This window comes from Passer montanus, unplaced genomic scaffold, assembly GCF_014805655.1.
Source record: "Passer montanus isolate IOZ18808 unplaced genomic scaffold, ASM1480565v1 scaffold21, whole genome shotgun sequence".
Classification (NCBI taxonomy): Eukaryota; Metazoa; Chordata; class Aves; order Passeriformes; family Passeridae; genus Passer; species Passer montanus.
The window spans coordinates 7,331,196-7,343,044 of NW_024366703.1; the positions used below are offsets into that span (position 1 = coordinate 7,331,196).

Here is an 11,849-nt window from a genome sequence, read left to right on the forward strand (position 1 = left end):
GCAGCAGGCAGCAACCTGCAGGCGGCCGAGGACTGGTACCGCGCCCGCTGCGCCCGCCTGCACGAGCGGGCGGCCCGCAGCCAGGAGGCCGTGCGCGCCAGCCGCCGCGAGGCCGGCGAGTGCCGCCGCCAGCTCCAGGCGCGCCTGGTGGAGATGGAGAGCCTGCGCGGCGCTCACCAGTCCCTGGAGAGGCAGCTGCAGGAGCTGGAGGAGCGGCACAACGCCGAGGCCGCCGGCCTGCAGGTGAGCCGGGCGGCGCCGGGAACCGTCAGCGTGCCCTCCCCTGGCACCGGGCAGCGCCGGGCACTGGGCGGCACCGAGCATCCTCCTCCCGCGCCATCCGCACCATGTCGGCACATCCATCCCAGCGGCCACCCCCTGTAATGTGTAGCACCGGGAATCTCATCCCACGCACGCACCCGGCGCGGTGCCGTACCGGTGCCTGCGTCCCCGCACGCTCCCTGCCCTGGTCCTGCAGCGCTGAGCATCGTCGCGGCCTGCGAGATGCTGCAGCGCAGCTGTGTCCCCTGCAGCAGCCCCTCCCGCAGTTCTGTGCAGTGCTGGACCCCCCGGCCCCAAGCAGTGCCCCACATCGCTGAGCACCATCGCCTGCACTGTCCCCATCAGTGCCACGCCACACGAACACCCCCAGCACAGAACGGCACCCACCCCCCTTGCCTTGTGCAGCACCACCCATGCAGGCAGTGCAGCACCACCCATGCAGGCAGTGCCCCTGCAGCGCTGCGCAGCGCCAGGCATCCCTGCAGCCTTCCCACCACCCAGCACTGTGCCTCTCTGCCCTGCACGCAGATCCTGCCCCACCACGGCATTGCCTGTTGCCTTCACCCTTTATGCAGAGGCAAAACTGCACAGGGCAGATTTTGGGGAAGCAGGCTGGCACACCCCTCCCAAAGCTCCCTTCCCGCAGGGGACATCCTGCACACGGTAGTGCTGTTTGGGGAATCGATCCATCCCGGCCCTGTCCCTTAAGGATCAGGTCCAAAATTGCCTACACATCGTTGTGGGCAATTCCTCGAAGCTGTCTGCCCAGGCTTGGCCCTTTGCCCTGTGGGCTAGCTCTTGGCACCTGCACTGCAGAAATTGGAGCTCTGCAAAGATTAAGTCTGGACTGGCAGACAGATCCCAGCATTTTTTATGTCTGTGGAAAGACTCATGTGAGGCAGACACTGAGTGCTCCATATCTCTTGTTCCATTAGTGCAGTATTGCCACATTTTCTTGCTACAGGGAAATGTTCATGATTTATAATAAAATGAATCATGAGATTGTTCTATTATATGGCTGTTAAATGATCTGTGGTTTCTAAATCAAGCCATTTCCTTCTAAATACTGAAACAACTGCTTTAATCATACGTGAAGGACCCAAGTAATGCCTCGTCATTTCCAAGGCCAAATTTTGCCAGGCGCTCTAGAATTCGTGACTTTGTTCCAAGCTGCTTGCAAGCTTCCTGAATAATTGAGGTGGTCAACAATTTTTGTGGAAATAGGCAATTAAAATATTATCCATAATTAAAACATTATACACAGTAATCTTCTTAAATACTCTTTATGCCATTTGAAAGAGGGGTCCTGGGAGCAACCTATCAATTGGAGAAAAAAAAAATTAAACAACTGGATTAAACAGCACCATAATTGAAATTGCTTTAGTGACAGCATAGCAGTGCTTTTTTATATATGACCCTCAGGATCTACTTTATGTGTAGCAATACTTAAAAGTCCATTGAGCAATGTGTATGGGTATCAGCTAAGTAATTTCCTTGGCTGCAAACAGTGGACAAGGTTGGAAGTGTGTCTTAAAAGAGAATATTCCTATTGTCTGAGCTTTCAAAATGATCCTGCTAAAGCAGAGGCATGTCTATAATTGTGGGCTGCCCAGTCAAATCTGAACCAACCTGCAAGAGCTTTTTGTTAGGGGACAGGTTTGCAGTAGTGTGAGGAAGGGACTTTTATTCTACCAGCTGGCAGAGCTGGGTTGTGGAAGAGAGATGCAGATCAGGAACAAGGACAATCAGTTTTGAAAGAGCTTTTTGTTCATGTGGACTACAGGCAGAGGGAAGAGGACTGGAGGCACAAAGAGTCACAGCAGCAAGAGTGGAGCTGTCCCAGGGTGGGGATGAGCTCAAGTCATTCCTTCCTGCCCTGGCTGGGTGCAGCGGCAGTCTGTCTGCACTGGAGCAGAGGCTTTAACCCCTACAGCAGCAGCAGCCATGTCCTGCAGCTTCTCAGTCAATGCCCCAATGATCTCCTCAGAGGCACAGCTTCTTGCAGATCTTTTGCTGTGAAAATGGTCAGGGCACACAGGGCAAGGCAGAGACCACAAGGATGGCTCCTGAGTATCCTGCAAGGCTGGCTGTGCCCAGCTAATCCGACTGTGACGAGCTCTGTGCTGCATTCAGGATGAGCTGCTGCTCTGAGGGGCTCTGCTCAAACGGAGCCCACTGCATCAGTGTGAGCACAGCTCCCTGCTCCGTGGGCAGCTCCACCTGCTTTGATTGCCTCTGCACTGTTCACGAGGAAGGTTAGACAGGAGAGGAAGTGGGGACATGATAGGAGTGGGAAGGGGTCAAGATGAAGATGATGTGGCAGGACAGAGATCGTTTGCTGGAACAGAGGATCTGGAAGTAATTGCAAAGTCCTGACTCTGGGAGGGGATGCAGGAGAGTGGAGGTGGGCAGTGGCCACTGCAGGGCTCTGTAGGCAGGGCTACATCGTGGCTTAAGTGCAAACTGCTGACTCATTCCTGTTCCAAATCACGCTCCTCTGGTGGCACAATGGGGCAGCTGGCAGCGGGAAACCTGACTGGGAAGAGCCTTATGGGAGCAGGTTTCACTGCTTTCAAGCTGCTACTTAGATACCTAGATGCAGGTGGGAAAAATACAGACTGCTTGTTTTCTGAGAAAAAAAATAGAAGAAAATATCAAAGTCTCCTTTGTTAGCAGGAATTCTGGCCTTGGAGTCCTCCACATCACAGGTAAAACTGGTTATAAGGGACAAAAGGCAGCAAAGCTGACAGGAAGGATGCTAGAAGGACATTGTCCAGCTGAGCACCCTGGCGCTTGCAGGGCAGGCCCTGTCTCTGTAATCTCCCCAAATCCCTGCATTGAGAATCCCCCACTTTGAGGCTCTGAGGCATTTTCCCAGGAAGGTGACAGACTTCCCCACCTGGAGGGGACCCCTGGCAGCAGCACCTCTCCTTCCACCTCCTGGAAGCATGTCCCAACCCATCTTAAGCCCTGCAGATGCAGACTGCAGCTTTTCTTCTCAGCTGCTGCAGTGCAGGGTGCTTTCACTTGTCTGGTTGAGCCACTGCCTCTACTTTGAAGACATTTAAGCCCAAGACTTCCCTCTGTAGCAGCCTGCCTTGTCCCCCCACAGGACTGAGGGGTCCCACCACCATGCACTATTTGCCCATCTCACAGACCCCACTGCAGATGGGAAACTACATGAATCCATCAATGGCTAAAGCCTCCCCCACTGCACACTCTCACAAGCCAGGCCTGGTGCTCTGCCTGCTTCTCCATCCCTGCTGGCATGAGATTTCATGGTCCCAAGCCCCTGGTGGGATGTGCCACCATGGACCAATTGTCCATTGCAACTTCCCTGTCTCTACAAAGGGCAGAGCAGAGTGGGACTGTGGGATAAGTCCCTGCTCCAAAACACAGGGCTGAGCACCCTTGCATTTGCAGGACACCATTGGACAGCTGGAGGATGACCTGCGGAACACCAAAAATGAGATGGCTCGGCACCTGAGGGAGTACCAAGACCTGCTCAATGTCAAGATGGCCCTTGATATTGAGATAGCTGCCTACAGGTAAGGCTGCTCTATTCCTGCTCTACCAGGACACTTCCCAAGCCAAATCCCCTGACCCCACTAGGCTGTGGTATTTTCAAGGGCCCAGAAAATACTTGGGTACACACTCCAGGAGCACTTCAAGCATGTTGTTCATCTCCCCCACCTGGATCTGCCATACTCCTGCCTGGGAGCAGCCATGGCTCCATGTCCTGCCTTGATCTAGCAGCTGTGAACCACTTCCCTCAGCCATCCCAGAAGCAGTATTTTTTAATGGGGACAGTTGGGGTTGGAAAATTGTTTCTCTTGCAAAGTTAAAAGTAGATGCAAAAGACTGTGCTTCGGGTATTTATTTTCCTGTTGTTTCTGGAGAGGAAAGAAGGGAGAAAGTTGCTCTCATGTACCCCATATTGCAAGTGTTCCAGAAATGGTTGACCAAAATATGATTTTGACTCAGTTTCATGGTGCAGTGTGAACTGTGTGTGGCTTGGACTTGTCTGCAGGGCACAACATGCTCTCAAGTTTTGCAGATGTTTCACATCTCCATACTAACCTCTTCCCTTGTGCTGTGCTTGCAGGAAGCTGCTGGAGGGAGAGGAGACCCTCTTCAACATGGGAAGTGGCGGCCTTCCATCTCTCAATTCCCTCCCCAGCCCCACTTATTCCTTCCAGCCAAGGAGCTTTAGTTCCTCTACTCTGTCCTTCAAAGAGGAGGAGCAAGGAGAGGTTATTAAAGTGACCTCTAAAATATCATCCAGCAGGGCTGAGGTGATTGAGGGGACCATAACCTCTGTCAAGAAAAGAGGGAGGTTAAACCTGCATGGAGGAATCCTTGCCAATGCAAAGATGTAACCATCAGGACCCTGTTCACAAGCATTTGAGGGGGAACAGTCTCCACTCGGCCTTGAAATTGCTCCTCTGGGCACAAAGCTGCACTGGGCTCGCAGGAAGCCTCCCTTAAAAACACAAACCCCCTCGGGGACACCAACCAGGGATGGCTTCCTTGCGGGTCCTGCCACACAGAGGCCGAGCTTGGCACATTGCTCCCTTTTAAATGGGGTGGGGGCACACAGGACAGGTAGCTAGAGATGCATGTTGGTCATTGTGGTGGTGGCACATGGACTCGTAACACGCTCCCTCTCCTCCTGCGGCGGGCGAGGGGCAGCCGGCTGGGAAGGCTGCTGAGCCAGCTCTCCCAGGAGGGGAGGGAAACAACTCAACATGTTTACTGTAACTAGTTTCATCAATTATCCAAATCCATGTACAGCTAAACTTCCCACTCCTCAAAATGTAGCCATCCCCTAGAAGCACAGAAATAGCCATACTGGACTGTAACTGCACCTGACATCTGATCTCAGCCACGTATGTTTTGAACTATAAGGAATGTTACTTTTTCTTTGTACTGACAGATCTTGTTTTCTGACAGCACTAGTCAAGCCAGGCACATGCAGCAGGCACAGGGCAGGGAACTGCTACACTGGAGGTGAAGGCACCACTATGCTAAATACGAGGCTCTGAGGGCTCCTTGTTAGGCTGCACAGTCTTCACATGAAAACCCTGCGTGCCTATTAGCATCGTGCCCTAGCCAGCACTGGGAAGCTGCAGGACTCCTGAACACCAGCCCGCAAAGCATCCTTGTCTCCGCTCCAACTGTTCCAATGTGTGCCAAATTTGATATAGGATTTAACAACCATAGGTTTCCTTCAATGCCTTAAATTGCCAGCGATCGCTTTTGCAAGAGCCGGAGACGCCGCGCGTGGTGTGTCAGTGCCCCGGCAGGGTTATCAGCACCAGACCTCGCTGCCCTTGCGGTGCTGCCAGAGTAGTTCCTGGAACCAGCAAATTGTTTGCTCGCACTCTTTCCTCTTCTATTGTAAGGCACAAGTTAATAATTAAAAAAAGAAATAGTTGTGTGGATCAAACTGAGCTGTTTTGTCGTCTTTGCTGCTGCGTCATCTTGGGAACGCACGTCGGTGTCTGGCCCCCGGCTGGTCCAGTGCCCAGCAGCCCCTCTGGGCCCCTGCAAAGAACTTGGGGTTGGGGTGCAGCTGCCAGCCCCTCCTGCTGGGGATGCAAGGTAAGGCTGGACCCACCGATGGCAGTGGGGCACGTCTGGGGCTCACCCCAGGCGCCTGTCACGGTGGAAGAGTTCATGGCCAGCTGGCTGAGGGATCAAGGTCTGCCACGGCCAAGTGCACCCTCATTTGCTCAGAAAATGAACTCTGAGGCTGTGATTTGCATCACACCCCTGACAGTTCAGTCCCAAGGTACCTGTGATTTCCTCTGCACACTGCCTGTGTGCTCGGGGGTTAGAAACAGCCTTGTGCTTTGCCTGTGCACAACTGAAGATAAAGTGAATTACACAAGAGCAGATGAAGAGCAGAGGGTGCACCCACCTCCCAAGTAAACCCAGTAGTTACAAGTGCTGTGACCGGAAGTAGTTTATATTTGGAAAATGCACACATTCTGCTTGACTTGTGCCTGTAGAGAGAAAAAGCAGCTTCCTGCTGGGTGGCCCTGTTGTGCTTTGTTGCACCATGTCGTGGCAATCTGCCCCAGAGCCCCAGGGACAGAGTGTGAAAGTCACAGGCTTCTCCATCAGAGCTGCAGGCCAGGACTACCATGGCTACACCTTGATCCTGTCACACTGGTAACCTCGGGGACCATGGACAGGCTGCTCACTGTGGGGTGACAGCCCCAGGCAGGGCAGCCCTGCAGGTGGGTGAAGCAAGGGGAGGGGCCCCAGGCATGGCTGGAGCAGTGCAGCTGACCAGCAGCCCGGGTGAATCAAGGGGCATTTTCCAGAGGCAGGGGAGGGGCCCCAGGCATGGCTGGAGCAGTGCAGCTGACCAGCAGCCCCCAGCAGAACAGCACAGAGCAACTTGGGGTGCCCAGGCAGAGCTTGGGGGAGCCAGCATTTGCAGAGTTAAGTGCAAGGCACTGGTACACAAAACAAGATCAAGAAATGTCCAAATATCTCCTGGCTGGGCTGTCAGTTAGGAAATGCAAACACACAGTATTTCTCCCAGTCCATAGGGAGAACAAAAAGCAGATGTGACTGTGCAGCTAATTAAATGTACTCTGAATCTCAAACGCTCCCCAGCACTGCTGCTTTCTGTCCCTTGAGCGTAAGCAGCCTGACCTGTCCTTTGTTCCCAGCACAATCCTCAGTCAGAATTCCTGCTTGCTCAGCTAACTGGATGCTAATAATGAAGCTGGAAATTTTACTTTGGTGATATCAGTGTGAAGGAGCTGCAGTGGTGGAGCAGGATGGAGGAGCTGTGGGAAGGACAAGAAACTATTTTGGAAAATGGCTGCAGTGCGAGGGGCAGCCCAGAGATTCCCTGCATTTCTGGAGCTCTGCAGCAGTTTGATGCTGTCTCATGGTGTTAAACTCCAGAGGTGACAGAGGGAGGCCCATATCTACACTTTTCTTTCCTTTATGAGAAGAAAAATGACAGCAAAGTGGGGCAGGCCTGGCTGAATATGCTGCCAGTGCTGACCTCTGACTATCACCACCCAGGCCTCCTTTTCCAGTGCTATCTTCCTCAGAGTGCCTCCTTTTACCTGCCTGCTTATATGCACCAGAAGGCTTCTACAGTGAATCCATAAGCTGGAATAGGACAATAAATCCTCCTTTGTGGTCCCAGCTTTCTTACTGGGTCAAACACCCAGGCTGCCAGAGGGAAGGAGTGAGTCACACTGCAGATGTTGAAAGATTTATACCTCTATAAAACCTCTTGGATAAAAGGCAGCTGTGGACACGGGCAGCACCATCAGCTCAGGAAGCAGCAGAGCACAGCTATTTCTCCATGATACTGCCTTTCCTTCACCTTTATGCTGGGGAGAGCTTGAGCTTCCACACAGACAAATTCCCACCACTGGCCTGGCTGTTTGTTTTTTCCCCTGGATGTAGATGCTGGCCCATGCAGTGGAGATGTAGAGCTCCTTGAAAACAGACAAAGCTGCTGCACGCAGAGAAGTTTTGCTAATGACATTTATCTAGATGCTGCAATTCATTAAAAAGTAAGCCAAAGAAAAAGAAAAATATACCCACAAACCCCAATTCTCCTTTGGCAGGAATGCAAACATCTTTTCCAGAGTGGGGAAGAATGCTGTCATTCAGCAAGAAGGAATCAATAAGCAATTCAGAGCAGAGTCTCTTCCGGCACCTTTGGCTGGGTCCAGCCAACTCTCCCTTTGCCAGCTCTTGGCTCAGACACCTCTTTAAGGAATAAAGAGCTTCTTCCTGCAGTGAGTGACCCACACAGAGCCCTAACACAGCAGCCAAACAGATGTTTCTGAATGATCAAATGTCCCCGTCACTGGGGTTTGACACTTGGAAGCAGAGTTTATGCCAAAATAGCACAAGCAGTGCCAGCTCATTCGTGCAAGACTTCAGAGGCCTGTGGGAATCAGGATCACTTGGCAAATGCAGCACAACGTGCAAGCAGGGCACAGCTTGGGGTGGGGTGGGAGTATTTTCATTGACCCTGGTCTGTTCCAGCGCTTCCAGCTGAGCCAAAGGGCTGCAGAGCTGGGGGGAAAGCACTCCTCCAGATTGTGCAGGGGTCTTCATCCAAAACCCAGCTCAACCAGAGATGAGCCTGCAACTCTGCGATAAGTAATTACATCCTTGTTAAAGCAGACATTGTGCTGACCAGAACTGACATAAAGCATAACATGAAGAAGGAACAGTGTCCATGTTAAACATCTGCTTAGACAGCAGGGAAATACCCAGGAAATGCCAGAGTGCAATTCCAGAGCCCCAGGTACATATTCACTTGCTGATGGCAGCAAAGCTCTTGAGGTGCTTTATCAGGTGATGTTCTGAGGTGTTGTTCTGAAACAACAGAGGCCCAAAGTCCATTCCTACCACAGTAGGGTCACTCTGCTCCTTTGCCTTTGGATTGAGAGGCAGCTGCTGCCTGCCTGCATGCCAGGAGCACAAGGAGAAACAAGTTCTTGGCTCTCCAGTGTCCAGAGCAGCCTTGTAAATGCTTTGACAGACACATAGTCATCCCCTGAGATGATGCACATGCAGACCCAAGTGTGGTCTGTAAGAAAAAGCTGTTTGGAGATGCCATTTGGAAAAGATGAGATCAGATTGAAAAACATGGTTTGCACTGAGGCTCAGAACATCATTAAGTTTAAGCAAATTTTCAATGGAATTGCAAATAAAGAAGCAACCCCCCCTCCCCAAAAAAAAAAGCCCTAAGCCTCAGATATGACACCTCATTAGCAAATTCCTAGTCTACCAATGAGACCTGAGAGATGTATGAATAAGAATGCCTGAAGCAAGTCAAAATGATTCAGCAAGCCAAAACATTAAGGCTGGATTCTTAAGGAAGCAAGGATTACAGGATTATACTGTGACTCCATGTCCTCTTTACCCCCTACATCCTCCCCTGATCATTTCTTATGCTCATCAGCTTAACCTCAGCCACATTTGAGAGCCCTGGAAGTCTCAAAGACACCAAACCCCTCTCAGTTTCAGGCTCTCAGGCAGGCAGGTGACACATCCTCGTGGACTGAGAAGCTGAGCTTCCCCTACTGGACACCAGAAAATCCATTCAGGGGACAGAGGTTATGGATGCCTCAACACCAGGGGCTCCAAAGTAGCTCTCACAGGAACACACAATTCTTCTCAATCTTTGCAAAGTGTCCACCACCCACTTTTTTACTGCTAATGTTTCCTTTGGAAGAAAACAGACATTTTAAGCTTCCATTTCCAAACAGACTATTTTACCACACAATTAGAAAACGCAAGTTCTCTTTTCCACTTCACTTTGGGAAACATTTCTTTTGCAGACCACTGCTGTATTTGACACAAATCCACTGTTTAACATTAAATCCCAATAAAGAAGGTGACACAGCTCCAGCAATTCTGCAGTTGCAGGGCAGCCAATCAATATTGCATTTCACCTCAGATATGATTACCATTTCTCTCTCAAAAAAAATTAAATTCAACCTGTCCAGTGATTAAAGCTGTATCTATGGCAACATTCTGAAACCTCAGTCAATGAAAATATCCTTTGGCTCATTCAATAAGGTCTTTTAAAGATGATGTGGTAAAATTCCATTTGTGGCCACCTTGCTTCTCTTTCTACTGAACTAATTAGTGTTACAGAAGAACCACAAGGTAGAAAAACGAAATAAAAAGCAGAAGTGAAGAGAATGCACCATTTGCAACACTTCTCCATCTCTCAGATGGAGAATTATGACAGAGCAGATATTTATGAGAGCCTAAAAGGTACATTTTAAAGAACCTAAATACTCAGGCTGGCCCTCGGTGCATTCTATTGAGTATATTGAGCACATAACAATGTGGGGAGCACATAACAATCTCTTTAAAAGAAAGGCATGCAATACATAAAAACTGCTTTATCTCTTAATAGACTCAATCCCTCCACTCATTTATATTGACCACAAATTTCATACTAATGATATTCCACACTGAAAAAAAGTAAAACCAGAAATGCCAGGGATGTAATTTTCCTAGTGACTGTTAAAAATGTATTAATGTAAGTCATTGCACATAAATGATTAATGATTCCCTGAAAATAAATGCAACATGGACTAGTATTAGACAAGCTTGAATGGTTTTTCAATAAAACTCTTTGGTTGTTTAATATCTATAGAAATGAGCTGTAAGAGCTCCCCTGGCTCATGTGTGCCACAGCCTGGTGGCAGTGCAGAGCCAGGCTGGGTGCACTCCTGTGCTCAGGACACAAATGACAGCTATCCCTGGCCAGTGCAGGTCCCCTCTGCTTAGAGGGCTCAGCTGCACATTTCACCAGCCTCTTGAGCCTTATTTTCTTACACTGAACCTGAACACAAAGAAAACAGGCAGAATGCAACCAATGTGACTCCGCTCACAACTTAACTGTAGCTTGATTCTGCATTTATAAGAAATCTGGAAACTAAGGCTCATCATCTCCTCTTGCTGGGAATTAGCAGGTCTGCACAGAACTCAGAATTATGCTGCATTTATAAGCAGTATTTAATAAGGCTCTGTGTTAGCCATGATGCTGCTAAAAAGACAATGAGAAAGGAAAACCAGAATCATCAAGTAAAGAAACAATAGTGTCTGTAAAATAATGAATGAGTCCAAGCACACCTTCCCCACTTCCAGAGCACAAGGCTGGCTCATCTCCCACGAGGGCAGAGCTGCCATCCCATAGAGGGCCTGTTGTTACAGATGCTCTTCTCTCATCAGCACCAAGAGTGGCTGGAGGCAAGCCAAGGTTAAAAGGAGACCAACAGAAATAAAACAGCAGCAGCAGAGCTGAGAGAAGATTGGCACATTTTAAAGCAAGCAGGCTGATTATGCAGGAAACCACAGAGCCTCAGCTCAGCCCTGGCAATAGCTAAAGGTCACCCTGCTGCACGGATGTGCCCCAGGGGACCTGCAGCTCTGGAGAGAAGGAACACATCAGTGCCTTCAGGTGGAAGAAAGCAGGATGTTCAGCCAGGAAAACTGTGCTAAAAATACACTTTCTGAAGGCAGGTGAGGAAGAAATAGAGAGAAGTGGACAAAAGGGAAATAACAGGTCACTAAGCATTCATATCAAAAACACCACAGCTACAGGCCTTCAATGCTCCTCATTAAGCCACCAAAAGGGTGAAGAAGGGAGTGTTTGCCTTCAGCATTTTAGCTGGCATGTGATTTACCCTACAGGAAAATCCTTTGAAGATATCCAGGAGGCCTTTTTTTTTTTTTTGAAAATCAGAATTTGACACTGACATTAGTGCCAGTGGCAGCACAGCCCTCTTGGGGCTATGCAAGTCAAATGCATCCTAGAATGTCATTAATTTGAATTAACTATCAGCTTCAATACAGCTGTTAAACTCTGCACATGAGCCCTTCTGTGGATGTGAAGTTCAAGCCAGGGTTAAGGGTGAATTTGCAATGTAAAATGTGACTATACTGATAATGATTTTTTAGCACAGAGCTATAAATTTGAAAACAAACCCCTGAGTGATAATGGAAAATACTGAGTATTTGAACCATGCCTTGATTCCAGTGGCAGAGAAAGA

General features: G+C 49.7%; 1 protein-coding gene across 1 annotated transcript in view; it reads left to right on the forward strand.

The window, feature by feature from the left end:
- INA (internexin neuronal intermediate filament protein alpha) overlaps window positions 1–5,731 on the forward strand; it is a 6,326-nt gene extending 595 nt beyond the window's left edge. Inside the window, exons 2-4 of the mRNA XM_039709061.1 lie at window positions 5–243; window positions 3,706–3,830; window positions 4,388–5,731. Of these exons, the coding sequence (XP_039564995.1) occupies window positions 5–243; window positions 3,706–3,830; window positions 4,388–4,661 (638 nt within the window). The 3' untranslated portion in view covers window positions 4,662–5,731. The remainder of the gene's footprint in view (window positions 1–4; window positions 244–3,705; window positions 3,831–4,387) is intronic.
- Window positions 5,732–11,849: the final 6,118 nt, after the last annotated feature.